At 42.4% G+C, this 24079-nt stretch overlaps 1 protein-coding gene across 1 annotated transcript in view; it reads left to right on the top strand.

Moving 5' to 3' along the window:
- The window catches only part of ppp1r13bb (protein phosphatase 1, regulatory subunit 13Bb), an 81937-nt gene that overhangs the window by 12628 nt on the left and 45230 nt on the right, over positions 1-24079 (top strand). Inside the window, 2 exon segments of the mRNA XM_064925057.1 lie at positions 19881-20028; positions 22190-22309. Of these exon segments, the coding sequence (XP_064781129.1) occupies positions 19881-20028; positions 22190-22309 (268 nt within the window).

Raw genomic sequence — 24079 nt, 5'->3', positions numbered from 1 at the left:
TTCATGTTCCACTTCTCACTGTGACGGCTCATTGTAGTGATGTATTAACCAACTGTTCATAGATGTCCAACAGTATTGTTGTTAACGCCAGGTATGATGTTTGAGAGCTTGCACTTGGTACTTTCAGAACAAACATTGTACAATTTCTCCATCCGGGCCGTCATAGTTTTTCAACATGGTATCTTATGGTCTGGTTCTAGATATGCTGTTATTGCATTGAATCTGTCATCCTTTGCCATTGACAATGGCTGCGTATCAACTGAATAATTTCTGTAAACAGCTCTGTGATTTTCTCACTCTATGCCTTTATCATGCTTCTTTTGTGTGAAAAGCCTGTCTATTGTTGGGGGGCCTCCGCTGCTGCCAGCAACGGTTTGGATCTCACTCTCCCAGTGCCTCCCGTTCAGACGGTTAAGCATTGCACCTGTACTGCCACTGTAGCTCAATTCCACCCCACAAAGTTCACATGTCACCTTATTTCATTTAATTTCTCAACGTATTACCATACAGGACTTTCCCGACTGTCTCTACCCTGTCTGAAAAGTCAACTGAAAGTCTGCCAAGGCCAGCTTATTTAGTGGGTACTTGTTTTGGGTCACAAAACCATAAAATTGTCAGGTGTTGATATTAGCCAAACAACGAACGTGATGTCATAACTCCCCAACACATTCATACATTTGTGTTAACCATATTGCTTTTGATTAAGGCTGATTGATTTGATCCATGCTCATCTGTTGTAGTTGAGGAATATCTGCTTGGGGTGTAACGGTTCACAACATGTTCGGTTCTTTCCATGATCTTTGGCTCTGTTTGGATTTATCTTGCTTCTCAGGAAGGGAAAAAAAATGACAAATTAGGGATGTGAGATATACATTTACATTTAACATTTAAGTCATTTAGCAGACGCTCTTATCCAGAGCGACTTACAAATTGGTGAATACACCTTCTGACATCCACTTTACAATAGTGCATCTAAATCATTAAGGGGGGGGGTGGTGAGAAGGATTACTTATCCTATCCTAGGTATTCCTTGAAGAGGTGGGGTTTCAGGTGTCTCCGGAAGGTGGTGATTGACTCCGCTGTCCTGGCGTCGTGAGGGAGTTTGTTCCACCATTGGGGGCCAGAGCAGCGAACAGTTTTGACTGGGCTGAGCGGGAACTGTACTTCCTCAATGGTAGGGAGGCGAGCAGGCCAGAGGTGGATGAACGCAGTGCCCTTGCTTGGGTGTAGGGCCTGATCAGAGCCTGGAGGTACTGCGGTGCCGTTCCCCTCACAGCTCCGTAGGCAAGCACCATGGTCTTGTAGCGGATGCGAGCTTCAACTGGAAGCCAGTGGAGAGAGCGGAGGAGCGGGGTGACGTGAGAGAACTTGGGAAGGTTGAACACCAGACGGGCTGCGGCGTTCTGGATGAGTTGTAGGGGTTTAATGGCACAGGCAGGGAGCCCAGCCAACAGCGAGTTGCAGTAATCCAGACGGGAGATGACAAGTGCCTGGATTAGGACCTGCGCCGCTTCCTGTGTGAGGCAGGGTCGTACTCTGCGGAATTTGTAAGTCGCTCTGGATAAGAGCGTCTGCTAAATGACTTAAATGTAAATGTAAATGTTGTAGAGCATGAACCTACAGGAACGGGCCACCGCCATGATGTTGGTTGAGAACGACAGGGTGTTGTCCAGGATCACGCCAAGGTTCTTAGCGCTCTGGGAGAAGGACACAATGGAGTTGTCAACCGTGATGGCGAGATCATGGAACGGGCAGTCCTTCCCCGGGAGGAAGAGCAGCTCCGTCTTGCCGAGGTTCAGCTTGAGGTGGTGATCCGTCATCCACACTGATATGTCTGCCAGACATGCAGAGATGCGATTCGCCACCTGGTCATCAGAAGGGGGAAAGGAGAAGATTAATTGTGTGTCGTCTGCGTAGCAATGATAGGAGAGACCATGTGAGGTTATGACAGAGCCAAGTGACTTGGTGTATAGCGAGAATAGGAGAGGGCCTAGAACAGAGCCCTGGGGGACACCAGTGGTGAGAGCGCGTGGCGAGGAGACAGATTCTCGCCACGCCACCTGGTAGGAGCGACCTGTCAGGTAGGACGCAATCCAAGCGTGGGCCGTGCCGGAGATGCCCAACTCGGAGAGGGTGGAGAGGAGGATCTGATGGTTCACAGTATCGAAGGCAGCCGATAGGTCTAGAAGGATGAGAGCAGAGGAGAGAGAGTTAGCTTTAGCAGTGCGGAGCGCCTCCGTGATGCAGAGAAGAGCAGTCTCAGTTGAATGACTAGTCTTGAAACCTGACTGATTTGGATCAAGAAGGTCATTCTGAGAGAGATAGCGGGAGAGCTGGCCAAGGACGGCACGTTCAAGAGTTTTGGAGAGAAAAGAAAGAAGGGATACTGGTCTGCAGTTGTTGACATCGGAGGGATCGAGTGTAGGTTTTTTCAGAAGGGGTGCAACTCTCGCTCTCAGTCAACATATCGCAATCGATGTCTAGTTTAACGGCGATGTTAAAAACCGATGTCAAAGCTCACGTGCATACTTATATAATGTAAGTACATGGCGTAATGACGGCACTTAAAATGTTGAGCTACACGTGCAAAACAGCATTCCTAAACTAGCCCACAATGTCTGCTGTGTGGAACGAAGCAGTCAAGTCGAGCAGTCATTTTGAAAGAGTATTTTTCAGATGTTGCCCTACCGGAGTTACACAGTAATAGCTTCATTGCTATTAGGTTCACGATATACAGTTGAAGTCGGAAGTTTACATACTTAGGTTGGAGTCATTAACATCTTTTTTCAACCACTCCACAAATGTCTTGTTAACAAACTATAATTTTGGCAAGTCGGTTAGGACATCTACTTTGTGCATGACATGAGTAATTTTTCCAACAATTTTTTACAAACAGATTATATCACTTATAATTCACTGTATCACAATTCTAGTGGGTCAGAAGTTTACATACACTAAGTTGACTATGCTTTTAAACAGCTTGGAAAATGTCATGGCTTTAGAAGCTTCTGATAGGCTAATTGACATAATTTGTCAATTGGAGGTGTACCTGTGGATGTATTTCAAGGCCTACCTTCAAACTCAGTGCCTCTTTGCTTGACATCATGGGAAAAGCAAAAGAAATCAGCCAAGACCTCAGAAAAACAATTGTAGACCTCCACAAGTCTGGTTAATCTGTGGGAGCCATTTCCAAATGCCAAGGGACCTTTTGAAGATGCTGGAGGAAACAGGTACAAAAGTATCTATATCCACAGTAAAACGAGTCCTATATCGACATAACTTGAAAGGCCGCTCAGCAAAGAAGAATCCATTGCTCCAAAACCACCATAAAAAAGCCAGACTACAGTTTGCAACTGCACATGGGGACAAAGATCGTACTTTTTGGAGAAATGTCCTCTGGTCTGATGAAACAAAAATAGAACTATTTGGCCATAATGACTATCGTTATGTTTGGAGGAAAAAGGGGGAGGCTTTCAAGCCGACGAACACCATCCCAACTGTGGGGTGGTGGCAGCATCATGTTGTGGGGGTGCTTTGCTGTAGGAGGGACTGGTGCACTTCACAAAATAGATGGTATCATGAGGATAGAAAAGTATGTGGATATATATTGAAGCAACATCTCAAGACAGTCAGGAAGTTGAAGCTTGTTTGCAAATGGGTCTTCCAAATGGACAATGACCTCAAGCATACTTCCAAAGTTGTGCCAAAATGGCTTAAGGACAACGACGTCAAGGTATTGGAGTGGCCATCACAAAACCCTGACCTCAATCCAAAAGGAAATGTTTGAAGAACTGAAAAAGTGTGTGAGAGCAAGGAGGCTTACAAACCTGACTCCGTTACACCAGCTCTGTCAGGAGGAATGGGCCAAAATTCACCCAACTTATTGTGGGAGGCTACCTGAAATGGTTGACCCAAGTTAAACAATTTAAAGGCAATGCTACCAAATACTAATTGAGTGTATGTAAACGTCTGACCCACTGGGAATGTGATGGAAGAAATATATTCTGAAATGTACTTTCTTAAAATAAAGTGGTGATCCTAAGACGGGGAATTTTTACTTGGATTAAATGTCATGAATTGTGAAACTGATTTTAAATGTATGTAAACTTACGACTTGAATTGTACATACTATGGAACGCTGTTTGGGTCTTTGCGTGTCAAAAAAGATACAGTAGCACTGTCAAAGCTACAAATAAGTCTGCAAACACCAGCCACGAACGATGTGTTTACAATACCGCTTTGGTTAAAAAGCATCATTTGTTCAACCGCAACTTCTGGGGTAGCTAGCTTTTAGCTTGGTACCTAGCTAGCACCAATACAACCAGCCTGAAAAAAATGACCAGTAGAAACTGAAGTCATTTTCTTTATTCTTAGCAATGATTTAGGAATCCTCGTGAGTAAGTATTAGCTAGGAGCCACTTGTTGTTCGCCAATTGAAATTGTTCTTCAATTCATGAGAATAAAAAGTTAGCCAGCTACTTAACCCTGTTGCCCAAAGCTGAAGTTATAAGCAGCCAGCTAGCTTCATCTGGCTAGTGAGACTCCACCAGACCAGGTTATGAAATTAGGCACAATAGTGGAATGTGAGGTTGGCCTGAAAAAAAAAAAGGTATGTCATTGACCGTGATGCAAATAGTAGAATTTTCCCACACTACTTTTTTGAAGGCTAACCACAAATTCCACTGTTGTGGCTAGCTTCACATAGATTGGTCCAACCACCATTAATCAAATATGAACTGTATTATAAATTAGGGTTATTTAGATGACACCTAGCTATATAGTTAGATACCTAACTATTGCTACTGAAACAGATGTCATTTTGTTATTTGGGGAATATATTTTTTTTTCCCTCCGAGCTAGCTAGGATTTTTGTTATGACCATCACTGTAGGTGTGCGAGACAACTTTACCATCATAGCATACGTGTTGTTGTGACATATGAGTGATTGTGTAATATCGATGTAAAAATGAATGAATGCGTTAAATTTATCTGACGTGCAATCATATTCAGGTCCTAATCGGTCAGCAAGCTTATTTGAAACGTCAAATAGTGTTTAGTTTTATTTTTTGACCCGCAAAAAATAAATCCTGGTTGAGAATGAAACGCCAACAAATGAACAACGAAACATCACGGCAATTAAGTGAAATCGGTTTGATTATGTTTTACTGGTAATGGGGACATACGTAAATGCCAACAAAATAACTTTTTGTGTAGGTGTGTGTAACCTTTTATTTAACTAGGCAAGTCAGTTAAGAACAAATTCTTATTTGCATTGACGGCCTACCCCGGCCAAAGCCGGACGATGCTGGGCCAATTGTGCGCCGCCCTATGGAACTCCCAATCACGGCCGGGTGATATACAGCCTGGATTCGAACTAGGGACTGTAATGACGATTCTTGCACGGAGATGCGGTGCCTTCGACCGCTGCGGGGGTGTGTGTGTGTGTGTGTGTGTTAACTATTTAACTGTACCAGAATGCTTAAAAGGCCACTCAAATTTTTAAAAGAAAAGACTATCGTCATTTCTTGGCAAGGAAAATAGTGGATATCGGTATCGGCCAAAAATGTCATAGCGGTGCATCACTACAAAAAAAAGTGGAATAAAGTCGTTTTTAGCATAGTCCATCGTTTGTGAGAAAAGTTGTCCTCTTAAATTTCAAGTGCCGCTATCCTTAGTCATCACATTTACACGTACTATATGAGACAGTTAAGCAGGATATGAGCTACATCTTATTCTAGCTAAGCTGTTGACATGCACCTTTTGATATCCCGCTCACGAGTATCCCTGTATCAGGAATAAAAATACATTTTCCTAATTTAAATTCATCTGGGTTAAATGGAATAGTAACTGTAGGACTATAACCACTCACCTGTAGCATTATGTAATATAAACTCCTGCAGAATTATGCAGTTCTTGCATTGAAACTATACATCAGATGTTAATTTTTCAACCTCTTGAGTAAATGCACATATAACGTGATATCTTTGACACTTATGCAAGCAGATAGTATTTCAACCACAAATTATGCACACAAGACAAACTGAAGTCTTATCAGAAACGTGTTTAATCATTTTTCCCAGCTTTTCATTTTCTTAAATCCGGTCAAACGGATGACATTTGGACAGGAACAATCTTTCCAATGTTTTGGAGTTATTGCGTTTACTCCCCTGCCCATTCCTTAAACATCCTCTCTCTGTGATAGCTGAAGGGAAACAGACAACTTTACCGGTGTTAACTAGATTACTAATGCATGCATTAAGTCGATTTAAGACCTTATTCTGCTGAGCACTGCTTTATTTAGTCTTCTAGGGCAGTGTTTCCCAACCTTGGTTCCTCGTCCCCCCCAACAGTACACATTTTTATTGTAACTCTGGACAAGCACACCAGATTCAACTCGTCAACTCATCATCAACCCTTCAATGAAGTTGAATGAGTTGTGTTTGTCAAGGGCTACAACAAAACTGTGTACTGTTGGGGGTACTCGAGGACCAGCGTTTGGGGAAACACTGTTCTTGGGGGAAAAAAGTGTTTTTTTACCAACTTTTTATTTTGTTGTCTTATTTTTCAGATTGCGTTAGAGGTAAAAAAAAAAAGAAAATGCGTATAAAGATCACCCGACTCAGTCCCCATCCTCCCTCCCTCCCCACCCGCAAACCATGCTTCCCACCTTACTTAACCTAAAGAAAGCATGCCTCCCACCCTTTCCTATCCCACCCAGCAACTGAGGTTGTTTGTCAGTCCCCGTCCCACCCATCCATCTCCTGAGTCTCCCCTTAGATTCCACAAACCCCCTGTCGTAGGGCAATAAGTTATGACGAGAAGATGCATGTATCTAACTATAGTTGACAAAAAAAAATGCCTACCAAATGTCAGAAATTATAAGCAGACATTTATTTAAATTAGGGGTGCAAGTAGCCTAAGCCAGTAGGCTAATATGGTCCAGTACGGAGTATCTGCTAAAATATTACTATGGTGGTTTGAACTGCGCAGGTAGCCTACTTTTTGAAGTGATTTGTTTGAAAATCTGATGAAAACATCACACAACACCCATGATATGCGAAACTGAGCCAGCGCAGATCACAAAAAAAACAACAGTAAATGGGTAGGATGTTTACATGCCACAGTATCCTGTCTAAGATCAGCATATCCCAGGCATCTTATCTGGGTTTCTCAAACAGGATACAAGTATTTTCGTGTTATTGTAAATGGGATATGTTTATACTCAAATATTCTGTTTTTAAGTTGATGTATCTCGAATAAAAACAGATATTGGTGTGCATGTAAACATGGTCAATGTGAAAGAGGGTGATGGCCAGTGGCGTTGCACCGAACAGAGGTTACAGAAAGCCTAGTGCGTTGTGAGTGAATAAGAGCATATAGTGGTCTACAGAGGGTGCAGCAGGATGGACATGCAGGCAGTGCTGGGGGTTCCTCCCCCCCAGTGTCCTCAATGGGGGAGTTGAGTGACTGCGGCACTGGCCCAGGCAGACGTTTGTGCCCCACGGCGCCACCGGACCATCAGTGTCAAACAGCCAGTCGACCGGAGAGCAGCCCAGTGCCTTTCCTCATCTCGCGTGACTCCCTTAGCCAATAACACACAGGCAGGAATGGCTAATGTACTGTTGTCAAGGGGACTCCGGAGGAGATAGTCAAGCGCCATCTACCGTTTCTCACAAGCACAACCCAATCTTACATATAAATATATTACATAACATCCTCTTCCTGGATGGGCCTATGGCTGTTATAGGAGCATCAATTAGCTCTTTCAAAGCTGCACTGACTCAAGGTCTGGAATGAAACGGACTTGATGGCAGCCCAGCACTTTCTTTCCCCTGAGTTGACCCTGAAAGAATGAAAAGAGTCAGCTAGCTGTTGATTTATTCAGAAGACCTCGTTTACCTGTGCGCACTCTGTTTCTCTCTCTTTTTGCGTAGTTCATTACATATTCATTTTTCTTTCATTAATGCACTCTTCTAAATTGTCATGTTTGATATGGAGAAGCTTTTCAAATGTGGCCCTGTCATTACAGCTTTGAATCATGGTGGAGAGATGCCCTCCTGTGAGTGTACATTCATTTTTGGACTTATAAATTCATGACACAACCATTGATTCTTGAACATTATAACTTCTCAGATCTCAGACTGCCACTTTTAAAAGTAGATTCAGAAACATGACATCATCATAGACATACAGAATATCTTTCCACTTAGTCAGTTCCATGTCATGACAAAGTCAACCCAACCAAGCCGCACTGCTTCTTAACACAGCGCACATCCAACCCAAAAGCCAGCCGCACCAATGTGTCAGAGGAAACACCGTGCACCAAGCAACCTTGGTTAGCGTGCACTGCGCCTGGCCCGCCAAAGGGGTCACTGGTGTGCGATGAGACAAGGATATCCCTACCGGCCAAACCCTCCCTAACCCGGACGACGCTAGACCAATTGTGCGTCACCCCACGGACCTCCCGTTCGCGGCCGGTTACGACAGAGCCTGGGCGCAAACCCAGGGTCTCTGGTGGCACAGCTGGTGCTGCAGTACAGCACCCTTAACCACTGCCACTCGGGAGTGACTTTTTTGGCCTATTCCGAAATTTTCCTTGCCAAAAAAACTGTACTGATATTTATTTTAAATTTTAGTGGCCTTTTAAGCATTCTAGTCCAGTTAAATAGTTAGACCGCTGCATCTGTGTTAAGGCACTGCATCTCAGTGCAAGAGGCATCTGTACAGTCCCTGGTTCGAATCCAGGCTGTATCCGGCCATGATTGGGAGTCCCATAGGGTGAAGCACAATTGGCTCAGCATCGTCCGGGCCGTCATTGTAAATAAGAATTTGTTCTTAACTGACTTGCCTAGTTAAATAAAGGTTACAGACACAAACACACCACTGACCAAAAAGTAATTTTGTTGGCATTTACGTATGTCCCCATTACCGGTAAAACATAATCAAAACCACCTTCTTCATTTACTTGCTATGCTGTTTTGTTGTTCATTTGTTCAGTCGTTTCATTCTCAACCAGGATTTCTATGGTACGCCATTTGGGTCTTTGGTGTTTTTAAATAACGCTATTTGATGTGTCAAATAATCTTGTTGACCGATCAGAACATGACTGCACGTCACATAATTTAATTTAGCTACCTCATGGATGCAACCATGCAATGTTCTTCCCCAAAAACATAGCAAAAAGACATCTGTTTCAGAAGCTATAGTTAGCTAGCTTACAATATAGCAATATAGGTGTCACCTAAATAACCCTAATATATAATACAGTTAATATTTGATTAATGGTGGTCGGACCAATCTATGTGAAGCTGTTGGTTCACAACACAACCTGGTCCGGTCGAGCCTCACTAGCCAGATGACGCTAGCTGGCTGCTTATTACTTTAGCTTTAGGCAACAGGGTTAAGTAGCAAGCTAGCTATTTGTCATGAACTGAAGTTCATTTTCAATTGGCGAATAATAAGTGACTACCTAGTTAATACTTACTCACAAGGATTTCTAAATCATTGCTAAGAATAATGAAAATGACTTCAGTTTCTACTGGTCATTGTTTTCAGGCTGGTTGTATTGGTGCTAGCTAGGTACCAAGCTTTTGCTAGCTACCCCGGAAGTTGCGGTCTTACAAATTATGCTTTATTACCATCGCGGTATTGTAAACGCATCATTCGTGGCCGGTGTTTATTTCTTTGCGGACTTTATTGTGCAGCTTTGACTGTGCTACTGTATCTTTTTTGACACACAAAGACCCAAACGGTGTTCAATAGTATGTATGTCGTGAAGCTAATAGCAGTGACGCTACTACTGTGTAACTCCGGTAGGGCAACATCTGAAAAATAGCGCACTTGGTTAGTGTGTACCAGTGCTCGACCAGTCGAGGTAAGCCATCATCACCCACGACAGAGAACGGATGATTGTCAAGGGCAATGAATTCCATTATCTTGGCTTTAACGCATTTCGATAATGAGCTGAAATGTTGTTACTCTTTCAAATGACTGCTCGACTTGTTGACTGCTTCGTTCCACACAGCAGACATTGTGGGCTAGTTTAGGAATGCTGTGTTGCTCAATTTTACGCGGCGTCATTACATCATGTTCCTACGTTATATAGGTATGCACGTTATCTTTGACATCGGTTTTTAACATCGCCGTTAAACTAGACATCGGGCCAAAACCGATTTCGGTATTTGTAGCTAATTTTGGCCGATTCCGATATGTTCACTGATATATTGTGCATCCCTACTTCTATTACTTGTTATTTTTGACTGACTCTTTATTGTTATTTTTGACTGATGTACATTGTGGTAGTGTTGTTGTCTTAGGTCTCGTGTGTTCTGTCCTACACCTGTATTTTTCATCTCAGGCCTTCATTGTAAATAAGAATTTGTTATTAATTGACTTGCCTAGTAAAATAAAATAAAATTTTTGTGTGTGTATATATTAGTTTTAAAGCACATAAGCAATTAGCTGTACCTTTTATACCTGCTGTAAAATGTTTGTGATAAATACAATTTGATCTAATGGTAACCAAATCTTCCAAGGCTGCCTTTGTTGGCTCTATCAAATGTGGCAGTGGACAAATCGGTTGGAGCCAATAATGACCTGTCTTGGCAGATTTGGCTGCTGTTAACGTACAGTGCCTTCGGAAAGTATTCAGACTCCTTGACTTTTCCCACATTTTGTTACAGCCTTATTCTAATTAAAATATTTTTTTAAACTCAACAATCTACACACAATACCCCATAATGGCAAAACGAAAACAGGCTTTTTAAAAACTATTAAAAATAAAATAGCATTTTTTACACAAGTATTCAAACCCTTTTCTATGAGATTTGAAATTGAGCTCTGGTGCATCCTGTTTCCATTGATCATCCTTGATGTTTTTACAACTTGATTGGTTGGAGTCCACCTGCGGTAAATTCAATTGATTGCACCTGATTTGGAAAGGCACACACCTGTCTATATAAAGGTCCCACAGTTGACAGTGCATGTCAGAGCAAAAACCAAGCCAATGAGGTAGAAGGAATTGTCCGTAGAGCTCCGAGACGACAGGATTATGTCGAGGCACAGATTTGGGGAAGGTTACCAAAGAATGTCTGCAGCATTGAACACAGTGGCCTCCATCATTCTTCAATGGAAGAAGTTTGGAACCTTCCTAGAGCTGGCCGCCTGGCCAAACTGGGCAATCTGGGAGAAGGGCCTTGGTCAGGGAGTTGACCAAGAATCCGATTGTCACTGACAGAACTCTAGAGTTCCTCTGTGGAGATGGGAGAACCGTGTCCAGAAGGACAGTCCAGAAGGACAGTCATCTCTGCAGCACTCTACCAATCAGGCCTTTATGGTAGAGTGACCAGACGTAATCAACTCAGCCCGCTTGGATTTTGCCAAAAGGCACCTAAAGACTCTGGCCATGAGAAAGGAGATTCTCTGGTCTGATGAAACCAAGATGGAACTCGTTGGCCTGAATGCCAAGCGTGAAGTCTGGAGGAAACCTGGCTCTCTTCACGGTGAAGCCCATGCTGTGGGGATGTTTTCGGTGGCAGGGACTGGCAAAGTGGGATACCTAGTCATTTGTACAACTGAATGCAGTTAACTGAAATATGTCTTCCTCATTTAACCCAACCCCTCTGAATCCAAGAGGTGCGGGGGACTGCCTTAATCGACATCCACGTGTTTGGTGCCCGGGAGCAGTTGGTTATTTGCCTTGCTTAGGGACAGACGACAGATGTTTTACCTTGTCAGCTCGGGGATTCAATCCAGCAACCTTTTGGTTACTGGCCCAACGCTCTAATAACTAGGCTACCTGCCACCCTACTAGTCAGTATCAACGCAAAGATGAATGTTAAAGTACAGAGATCATTGATGAATACTTGCTCCAGAGTGCTCAGGACCTCAGATTGGGAGCAAATGACCCTAAGCACACAGCCAAGACAACGCAGGAGTGGCTTCAGGACAAGTCTCTTAATGTCCTTGAGTGGCCCAGCCAGAGCTCAGACTAGAACATTTCTGGAGAGACCTGAAAATAGCTGTGCAGCAACGCTCCCTATCCAACCTGACAGAGCTTGAGTGGATGTGCAGAGAAGAATGGGAGAAACTCCCCAAATACAGGTGTGCCAAGCTTGTAGTGTCATACCCAAGAAGACTTGATGCTGTAATCGCTGCCAAAGGTCCTTCAACAAAGTACTGAGTAAAGGTTCTGAATACTTATGTAAAAGTGATATTCAGTTTTTTTTTATTATAAATAAGCAAGAATTAAAAAATAATAATCGTAAAGTTTTTGCTTTGTCATTATGGGGTATTGTGTGTGATTGATTTATTAGAAGAACAATTTAATCAATTTTAGAATAAGGCTGTAACAAAATGTGGGAAAGTAGTCAAGGGGCCTGAATAATTTCCGAAGGCGCTGTCAATAATGATTTCTCTCGGAGTCTACTTTTTACAGTGAAGTATAGGTCCTATCCTAAATGAGCAGAACAGTTGCAGTTAACATTTTTTTTTTTTTTTTTTTTACTTCCGGGTGATAGGTGGGTGATTCCTAATGAAACTCGAATAAAAACACTAACTGTTGATCTGTATGTGGGGCAAACTTAATCTTAATTTTATTTGAAACCTTATTGTGTGCTCTTAAATGAGTTATACATTTAATTATGCAATATGTGAATGTACATTTTTATATGATTTTGAAAAAATCCTCAGTAGACAATGCTCTGTGGCTGCTGCTTAAATTCCACTGGTTCGTCCAGGATTTCACAAACATTTTGTGGTGTGGCCACTTGTCTACTGAGGATTTTTTCAAAATCATATAAAAATGTACATTCACATATTGCATAATTAAATGTATAACTCATTTAAGAGCACACAATAAGGTTTCAAATAAAATTAAGATTGCGACTTAATTGTGGCCATTTTGAATGAAAACGTCATACATATTTAACACTAACCCAGTACCTGAAACTAATTTTAAGTTATGTCTGGTTGATCCCTCTTATTTCTAACTTTTCACTCAACAGTCAGTCTTTGTGACATGGGTATATGGAATCCAAGACCATACGCCATGCACTTTAAGGCTTTGTCCCATTGGGGCGCACAATTGGGCACTACCACGGTGCATGGAGGGAGGCATCCTTTTGCCCAATCACATCGCTAACACACATCTTGTGACAAACCCATTCTAAGGACATTGAAGTAAAATATTTGAAAAACTTTAAATTGTATACCTTTTCCCTTTTCTGACATTTTGCCCAATATTTGAAATCTGTAATATAAAAACATGTATCTGCTTGCACAGAGCATGGTAGTGAAAAGGAATCTTCCAAAACATTGTTGCCTTTTAACATAATAGCAAGACCTAGTGTTGACACAGCTTTTCAGTTGCATAGATCTCCTTACGTCATTATCACACAGTTTATACGGGGGGGGGGGGATAAAACATGAAGGTTCAAAGGGAGCAGTCAAACCTAGTTTCCAACGTAACCCATCTCTCTTCTACCTCTCCTCCAGTGCTTTGCCATTTTGGATAGCAAGAAAGTCACATCGTACAGTTCTACATCTGGGATTCCTAACCCTCTTTCTTTAGGGGAATGTATTTTCTGCATACTGATGCATGGTCTTTTCCAATCCCATATAAAATATTTAATAATACTATTATACTGCTTAAAAATGTATGGAATGCATGTCGATAGTATCATTGAAATATACAGTTGAAGTCTGAAGTTTACATACATCTTAGCCAAATACATTTAAACTGACATTTAATTCTTGTAAAGATTCCCTGTTTTAGGTCAGTTTGGATCACCACTTTATTTTAAGAATGTGAAATGTCAGAATAATAAGTGATTTATTTCAGCTTTTATTTATTTCATTATTTATTTCATCACATTCCCAGTGGGTCAGAAGTTTACATACACACAATTAGTATTTGGTAGCATTGGTTTTAAATTGTTTAACTCGAGTCAAACGTTTCAGGGAGCCTTCCACAAGCTTCCCACAATAAGTTGGGTGAATTTTGGCCCATTCCTCCTGACAGAGCTGGTGTAACTGAGTCAGGGTTGTAGGCCTTGCTCTCACATGCTTTTTCAGTTTGGCCCAAAGATTTTCTATGGGATTGAGGTCAGGGCTTTGTGATGGCCACTCCAATAACTTGACTTTGTTGTCCTTAAGCCATTTTGCCACAACTTTGTAAATACGCTTGTGGTCATTGTCCATTTGGAACCCATTTGCGACCAAGCTTTAACTTCCTGACTGTCTTTGAGATGTTGCTCCAATATATCCACATAATTTTCCTTTTTCATGATTCCATTTATTTTATGAAGTGCACCAGTCCCTCCTGCTGCAAAGCACCCCCACAACATGATGCTGCCACCCCCGTGCTTCACGGTTGGGATGGTGTTCTTTGGCTTGCAAGCCTCCCCTTTTTCCTCCAAAGATAACGATGGTCATTATGGCCAAACAGTTCTACTTTTGTTTCATCAGATCAGAGGACATTTCTCCAAAAAGTATGATCTTTGTCCCCATGTGCAGTTGCCCCCAGTAATCCATTTTTTATGCCGATTTTGGATCAGTGGCTTCTTCCTTGCTGAGCGGCCTTTCAGGTTATGTCGATTATAGGATTTGTTTTACTGTGGATATAGATACTTTTGTACCTGTTTCCTCCAGCATCTTCACAAGGTCCTTTGCTGTTCTGGGATTTGATTTGCACTTTTCAAAGAAAAGTATGTTCATCTCTAGGAGACAGAACACGTCTCCTTCCTGAATGGTATGACGGCTGCGTGGTACCAATGTGTTTATACTTGCGTACTATTGTTTGTACAGATGAATGTGGTACCTTCAGGCGTTTGGAAATTGCTCCCAAGGATGAACCAGAGGTCTACAATTCTTTTCGAGGTCTTTGCTGATTTCTTTTGATTTTCCTGTGATGTTAAGCAAGAGGCACCTCCATTTGATTCAAATGATGTCAATTAGCCTATCAGAAGCTCCTAAAGCCATGACATAATTTTCAGGAATGTTCCAAGCTGTTTAAAGGCACAGTCAACTTATTGTATGCAAACTTCTGACCCACTGGAATGGTGATACAGTGTATTATAAGTTAAATAATCTTTCTGTAAACAATTGTTGGAGAAATTACTTGTGTCATGCACAAAGTAGAAGTCCTAACCGACTTTACAAAACTATAGTTTGTTAACAAGAAATTTGTGGAGTGATTGAAAAACGAGTTTTAATGACTCCAACCTAAGTGTATGTAAACTTCCGACTTCAACTGTAGTTGAACTTAGGAACAAGCACCATTTTAATTGTATACATATTTCCCCGTAAACTAAGATTTAACAACTTCTGTTTTTTGGTGGACTGGAATATTGATATTATCTTACCTAACAATAGAATGCCCAGATAATTTATACAATATTGTTTCTACTTAAAATCCATCAGCCATGGTTGCCCCTTTTAATTTCATTGTAGAGACTGGCATAGCATCAGGTTTATGCCAATTAACCTTGAATCCAGAAATATATATATATATATTTTATATCTCTATCAACTAAATATTGCGGTTTACTGTATAAGCACTAAACGGATAAGGAATGATGCAACTAACGTTTAACATTGCATGGTGATACAGTAAGTAGAAGGTGTCTTTTTTATGGGGCAATTCATCATATGTAGAACCTGGCTGGTTGGCAGACGAAAAGAAAATGACCCTTTTTTGAAAGTATTTTCATTAAAGTGGGAGCTTATTTGGGAGCTAGAACTAACTTCCTTGGTGATTTATTATTTAAGGTTGCGCTTGGATATTTCAAGGGCCATATATCACTTGAAATATTGTGGTAGTGTTTAATCTAAAAATACAATGTTTGGGAGCTTGACCACATAAGCCTAGTGGTGGAAAGGGTTTTTCCTAAATAATGATGACGGTCACCCTATACAAGTGATAATGGCTATTGTAGGAATGTTGTGAGTTTTTGCTTATGTCAATTGAGATGGACCCAAGGCCACAATTTGAAAAGCACGTCTGTTATATAGCCTATTGAATGTATTCCCCATACAATTTCACAGAATCTATCCTCTAAGGATTTATTTCAGGTTCATTAATCAGATATCCAACTCGCTCACAGAATTGACTTAGGCCTATTTACAATGAAATGTTTCCAACCCTGGAGCTGACATACTCCAGGCTCCAAGTTCTGAAAAATAGATTACTATTTACACATGCACACTAAAGTGACCATTGTCCTAGATTGTGCTGTAACTGTTGAAAAATACAGTACCTTAACTGGTTAAATCCATTGTAGCAATAAATGGCTTTCTAAATCTTTCTTTGTTTTGTTTTTCTCATGTTGTTTTGAGGCATCCACACTCCTCGCTAGGGATATGAATGTGATTAGAGTGGTCAGAATTGATGACCATGTGAATCCTTCAACCAGGGAGCAGGCATGGCATGCATCTCCCTCTCTCTCTCCTTCGCTCTCTCGCTCTTTCTCCCTCTCTCTCTACTTCCACTGCCCATTCATTCGCAAATCGCGATACATCTATGCTCTCCAGAGACGGGGGATTGCTTGCTGGAAGCAGTGGTTGAAACAATCCCAGAGAGGGACTTACTTCAGCCGTCACCGACTTGAAGCGATGCCAGGGTTGGATCCTCTATCTGTCAGTCACAGCAAGGCCCGCCCACACATTGGCAGTGTGTCATCGGTGCTCGACTCACCAGTGTGCCCCAGGGAGCCTTGCTCAGGAGGGGGGCTTGCGGATGCACCCCTCCCTCTCTCGCTCTCTCTTTTCTGTCTGTCTCTTTCTCCCTCTTTTGCTTCCCTTTCTTTTCCATCCCTTGGTGCTCACACAACAAGCAAGGCTCACTCCTCCTAAGACTCCTCTGCAGGGCTCCCTTCGCTACTGCGTACCTTGACGCTTGCCTAGCGTTTATTATTCATACCGTTTACTTGAGTGTATTTTGGAGTCTACAGTGGCAGGGCGATAAGACGCGGCGGGGGGGTGCATAATGAAGAAGTTTGTGACCATAGTGCTCCGCGGCCTGGTCAGCCTCTCGAAGGACCGTACCTGGGTGAAGGAGCGCCACCGGCCGGGGAAGAAGGAAGGCCGGAGGAGAAGGACAGCAGTTAAAGGGGGAAGTGCCACGGGCAGAAACGGCAACTATGGGAGGGTGGTTAGTATTCCTCTTGAGGTGAGATCTGTCTTGCTCAAGTTTCAATTCAAAGGTGGTTTACTCTCATTGTCTCACGCCAGTGTTGGTCGTTTACGAGGTGAAATTGTCTCGGCTAAATCTTTACAACAGCCTTTGCTGTTTTCAGTTTTGCCTGCCCGTGCCAGGTCCTTGTCGATATGCTTGTTATTTTCTCTATTTCTCTATATTGCCCAGTGAGAAGTATTTTTGTCATCCATCTAACCTTTGTTTTGCAGCAACGCTATTGGTGACCCATGTCAATGCTGGGGCAGAGGCCATTGATTGGTCGAACTAGCACTTCCGTGGTTCCTGTGTTTTGGCAGAAGTGTCAGCGGTCTGGCATTTTTTTGGAAGACGGTCATACATTTGCATAAAAATCCCATGGCATGACAGAAATGCTGACCTTTTGTGAATTTCATATTTTGGAATATAACAATAATATGCCATTTAGCGGACACATTTTTCCAAAGTGACTTAGTCATGCGTGCATACATTTTACGTGTGGGTGTCCTCGGGAATCAAACCCACAACCCTGGCGATGCAAGCACCATGCTCTACCAACTGAGCCAGACAGGACAATTATTATTATTTTTGTAAAACTTTTTTTGTCCAAACAATATTTGTGTGTGAGCATGCTGCTTTGGGGATGAGCCTCCCCTATCTTGGATTGAGTGGATAGTCGGTAATTCTTGATTGTGTTGACTGCTGAGCCTGAGTGTGCTGCTGGCCATTGCCACCATTTGCCATAGAGCTTGTTTATTACCATATGCACATACTTAGATCTGAAATGTAGGCTACTGGTTGCAGTTTACTATAATAAGTCAGATCCTATTCATTTTAGGAAGAGTGTTCAATACCAACAGATCATTTGACCATTCCCCCCCCCCCCCCCCCCCGGTAGGTTTTGGCAAGATCATTTGTTTCTTGCATTATCCGTCATGGTCCAATAGGCTTTGTTTTAGTGCACTTAAAAGAATTGCTTGGTATTGTGATTATGATTTCATCTGATGTATTGATGTTGAGGTGGTTCTTAATGGAGGGATTCTGCTGGGAGACAAGGGGCTTAGAAGCTCTGCGCTCTGAATTTTCTTATGTCCAGTGTTGGCAGTGGTAATCTTTGTTCATCCCCGTTTTCCCGATTTAATCTCATCAGAAGAGGGCGAACACTGCCTACCACTTTCCTGGCGCCCTCTCCCCTGAATAATGCATTTACTCAGAAAATGATGTTATTCTTTCTTGTTTCATTTTGAAAATAAGAAAGCAGAGGACAAAGATAAGTTCATTGGTATGGGATTGCCTGTTGGCACTAGTTGTGGAAACTGGTCTTGGTTGGTGTGATTGGCGCTCTACATTTGCATCATGTTTGGGTTTGTCTACCCCCCTTCTGTGGAAAAGAAGGCCAATGATTTCTCTCTTACCCCCTGCTGCTCTCTTGGTGGAATCTATTGCTCTATCCCAAATCGACCCATAGCAAGACCCCCTATGGACTTTTGAGATATGAAAGGTTGAATGGATATAATCAATAGGGTAATGGCTCCACGTTTCCCCCAGATTGGCCATGTGGAATTTTCACCCATATTTCTTTAATTTATAAAATCTTGTCTGACTGCCCAAAACTGCAGTGGGGTTAGGGGTCTGTGGGATTGGATGTAATGTGTGCTACAGTGTTAGCTGCAATCAGAAGGGAATGTCACTCATTCTAATGTCATAGAGATTTTGGTTCATTGTTGCTGAGGCGCGATCAGCAGTGGGAAGTGTGAAGGACTGCCCATTGTGACTGATGCAGGCTATGCTGTTAGGCTAGAAGTGGAGGTATCTTGAACATGTGTTATTAATGATGTTCTCAACCTTGGTTCTATCAGTAATTAGCTTTCTCCATCTCTGCTTTGAGCGTTGGACTGAATCAAGTGTGTGTATTGAGTTCTGGGGGGACTCTTGTGGCAAACACTGACAGTATTTGATGGGTAACACTTGATGGCACATTAAAACCTGTGAGTGCTATGTTAAGAAGGAAAGAAGGGAGGGAGGAATAGTGAAGAAAATATGTTTGGGGCCCTGAACATTTTCAGAAATGGATCCATAGAAAAATGCTTTCTGGCAGCTGTTTTTCTGTGTCTCTATGAATGAAAGTTTTAATGATCATCACCAGACCATTGAGTTAACCCATGTAGGCTGCTGATTTCAGTAGGGTTAGTGTTATCAGATGTCAATGCACCTATGAGGAACTGATGTCAGTCTGTGGTATTCCACAAACCTCTGTGACGTTTACCATGAAGAGCTCCACCAAACCTTTTCACACACATTCCACAGCAGTGTGTGCTGAGGATACACGCAACTCTAGCTACAGCCAGGACACAATGTTGGTCGTGGCTCGATTGTCCAATGCTCAAAGCAGAGGGCGAGAGAGCTTATTATTGATAGATGGCTCAAAACATAATTGAAAATCCACGTCAATCGCTTTTGGTAGATATTTATCATTGCTAGCAAACTGAAGGCACTGAAACCATTGAGCAAATGAAGCACGTGTAGTTTGGATTGGCAAAGGGTAGCTAACGTTTAGCCTAAATATTTATGCTAAATCTTGACCCTAGATCTAGATCTGTTTTAGGTGTTGGGGGAGCAAAACCTGTCCCGTGACTTAAATGTACTACTGCTTACTCAACGTAACCAATAGCAGGGGATATAACTGCCTCCCTCCCTCTCTCCCGCTCAGATGATCCTGACAGTGTACCTAAGTGATGGGGAACAGGCACTGACCGAGGTGCCCATCACCCCTGAGACATCGTGCCGCGACGTGGTCGAGTTCTGCAAGGAGCCTGGCGAGAGCGGCTGCCACCTTGCCGAAGTGTGGCGAGGCAACGGTAAGAGAGTGACGGCATCTCGAATCTCCTCCTCAAGCGCCTTCTTACCCTAGCCTCTAGTGCAGGTATACTTCAATCTTGACCCAGAGTCCAGTTCCACTGCTCATTTTCATTCTTGCTATTTAGTCGGGTACTGGCTGGAGTAACAGCCTGCTCATATGTTGGCTCTTCAGGACTTGAAGTGCACTTCCAACTAGACTAGGTCAGTGTTGAAATGGAGACTTTTTGATCAACCACTTTACCTGAACTACGTGTTGACAACTCTCATTACCACACAAATTGTGAAGGAGTTGTGTGCTTTGAGACCTTAACAATGCTCTGTGTGCATCCCAAATGGTTCTCTTCCCTGCACTGCTTTTACTAAGGCCCAAAGAGCTCTGTTAGTGGACTAAATAGGGAATAGGGTGTTGTTTGGGATACATGCTTTCTCTGCTTAGGCTGCATTCAGACTTGAGCATGAATAAGCATGTAGCACACAGTCAGCTCCAATTGGAAATAAGCTTTGTGAAAGGAAACACTTTTGTGTCTACACATAGTAACAACGAAAGTTTTGTCTTCTGTGTCGGAGAGCTTTTCTGAGCCGTACATACCAGTCAAACTACAGTAATAACTAGTTCTCGTGTGAGAAACAACTGTGAAACTACTGCTGGAGACAAGTGGATCTTTGAGTAGTCAGATGTGCACTATAAGGGATAACTACATTTTTGAGGGAATTGTCAATTGTATGTGGCCTATGCCAATTGCAGGAGTAATGACCAGTTTATTTTACTTGTGGTTAGGCAAAATGCCTGAATTATGGAAACAAAATAAATTCTAGTTGATTCCAAGCCCATTCATGCAAAGCTTGAAGGTACTGTGCACTTGACCTATAGCGGCCTCACTTAATAAGTAAACACCACAAATGGGCATCCACACAGTAATATAAAGCATACATAATATTATTAGATATGTGAAAAGAACATTTATTTTTGAAAATGATCTAAAAATTAATGTTTGACAAATAATCAAATTCCACATGGTTTTGAAAACGTATTTTTGTATGTGTGCCATAAAACTGTCCGTAGCCTCCACTGTACTGGGTAATCACATACACATACAGGTTTGCCACAGATTTCTCCACAAAGAAACAGTTTACACACACAGAGGAGTTGTATTGTCAGGAGCTAGCCAAATGGGATTACGTAACAGGGCTAATAAACACGCTGGCTGGATGTCATGTTTATCTCAAGGAGTGGTCCCTCTCAGCAAAACACTGATGACACGGGTGTGTCAGCTAGAACTCTGGTGAGGGAAGCAATCATGGTGTGTGTGCGCGCGTGTGTGCGTGCACACTGACAGTGGGGTGTGTCTCGCTGTCTGCATTTAATGTCTGAAGAGAAAGTCTGCATCCCAAATGGCACCCTGTCCCCTACACTGCTTTTGCCATTTGGGACGCAACCAAAGACTGATGAAAAGCACAGCCGGAACTATCTAGTCTTCATCAGAGCTCAAGTTTTTGGAGGGGAGGGGGGAGCGGCCACGCTGCCCTTCTTCCTTTCTGCCTGTGTGAGGAGTCTGGCTCAGCTGTAATGGGAACGAATGGGGCCAGCAGTCGGCATGAGTCTGCCTCAAGCGGAGGAGCTCACTTAAGTGCTTTTAAAGCTCCTGCTTTGGTCCAGTCACTCTGCTCAACCAGGAGAACTCTGCTTTCTACTGGTTATATATCGCCATCACTGCTGGGGTCAAGAATGTTATGGGGTGGGCTAAGATTCCCCCCCCCCCCGCCCCTCTCTCTCTGAATTTCTCTCTTTGTTCCTTTCCTTCTCGATGTCCCTCACTAGCCCAAGGACTGTATGTGTCAAGCATCTGAGTAGGAATGCTGATTATGGGTAACTTTTGCCTTTTAGATCACAAAAATATTACATGGACAGGGGGGACCTGATCCGATATCAGCACTCCTACTCTGAGACGCTGGATAAGCAGATTATAGACTAGTCATTCAGACAGCTACGAGCCACCTGATTCTGCCTTTTCCTGTTTTTCAATTCTCTCTCAAATTCAGAAGGCTTTATTGCCATTGAAAATGCTACCACATACATTGCATACAAGTTAACATATAGGCATTAAATAAATCAATGATGGCTGAAATAAACAATTCTCTCTGTCCCTCCCATACCCCTAGAACGAGCAATCCCCTTTGAGCACATGATGTTCGAGCACCTGCAGAAGTGGGGACCCCGAAAACAAGAGGTCAAGTTCTTTCTCCGGCACGAGGACTCGCCCACCGAAAGCAGTGATCAAGGTGGGTGCAATAGTAACCCCTTTGCCATCTGTAACTGACACACACACACAGGCAAATGTGCACACACAGGCAAACAAAGGCACATAGTGCCTTCAGAAAATATTCACACCCTTGGACTTTTTCAAAATTTTGTGTTACAGCCTGAATTTAAAATGGATTAAATTGAGATTGGGTATTGTGAGTAGGCTAGTGACACAATGTCAGTGGACATTCTTACAAAAATAAATAAATGAAAAGCTGAAATGCCTTGAATCAATAAGTATTCAAGCCCTAAATACACTAAGTTAGTGGAGTATAAATATGCTTAACAAGTCACATAAGTTGCATTGACTCTGTGCAATAGTAGTGTTTTAACATGATCTTTGAATGACTGACACATCTCTGTACCCCACACAAACAATTATCTGTTAGGTCCCTCCATCAGTGAATTTCAAACTCAGATTCAACCAGAAAGACCAGGGAGGTTTTTCAATGCCTCGCAAAGAAGGGCAGCTATTGGTAGATGGGTAAAAAAAAAAAAGCAGACATTGAATATCCTTTTTAGCATGGTAAAGTTATTAATTACGCTTTGGATGGTGTATCAATACACCCAGTCACTACAAAGATACAGGCATCCTTCCGAACTCAGTTGACAGAGAGGAAGGAAACCGCTCAGGAATGGTGACTTTAAAACAGAGTTTAATAGTTGTGATAGTAGAAAACGGAGGATGGATCAACAACATTGTAGTTATTCCACAATAGTAACCTTATTGACAGTGAAAAGAAGGAAGCCTGTACAGAATAAAAATATTCCAAAATATGCATCCTGTTTGCAACAAAGCACTAAACACTGCAAAAAATGTGGCAAAGCAATTCACTTTTGTCCTGAATGCAAAGTGTTTAGTGCAAATTCAATACAACACATTACTAAGTACCACTCTACAGATTTTCAAGCATTGCTGTGGCTGCATCATGTTAGGGGTATGCTTGTAACCGTTAAGGACTGGCAAGTTTCCAGGATAAAATAATGGGCCGCCGGTGGGCAAATATTGCATAATCCAGGTGTGCAAAGCTCTTCGAGACGTACCCAGAAAAACTGACAGCTGTAATTGCCAAAGGTGCTTCTACAAAATATTGACTCGGGTGTGAATACTTTTTATAAATGCGATATTTCTGTATTTTGAATTCAGGCTGTAATAGAACAACGTTTTTAATAAGTCAAGGGGTATGAACACTTTCTGCAGGCACTAACTGTATTTCATCTACGCTGGTCACAAATGATAATAGGCCCACTAATTTTGCCACTGGAAAGGGGGCTTTCTGTCCCTGAGCATGTTTTATTGCCGGTATGCTTCAACTGTCACACATTGAAATGCCATGTGTTAATAGGAATTGCGTTTGAACACCAATGCAAGCATGTTACCTTTCTCCTCTACCCTTAATTAACCTTTCATCGTTTCTTTGCATCTTCTCTCCTCCCTTCTTAAAACGTATTGGAGAAGAACGTCCGTGGGCAGGGTCTTTGTACCTTCTCTTCCAACACTGCTGAGAAGGATGCAAGGAATCTGGGAATTAATTGATTTGAGCCCCTCAATCGTCTATTTTTTCCGATGCCCTATCCCTCCCTCTCCACCTTACTTTCTACTGTACTTAGGGGTTAAAGTTGTCATTCACTCTGACGGAATTCCATCACATTGATTCTAGAGAGGTTGGGTGGTGGTGAATGGTTTGGAGATGACACGACCGAATACAGAAGCATGTCTATTCTACGCAAAATATTCCCGAATAAAT

This window comes from Oncorhynchus masou, chromosome 19 (assembly GCF_036934945.1).
Source record: "Oncorhynchus masou masou isolate Uvic2021 chromosome 19, UVic_Omas_1.1, whole genome shotgun sequence".
Taxonomy (NCBI): Eukaryota; Metazoa; Chordata; class Actinopteri; order Salmoniformes; family Salmonidae; genus Oncorhynchus; species Oncorhynchus masou.
The sequence above is the reverse complement of the archived record's forward strand: the minus strand, read 5'-3'. Positions and strand labels throughout refer to the sequence as shown.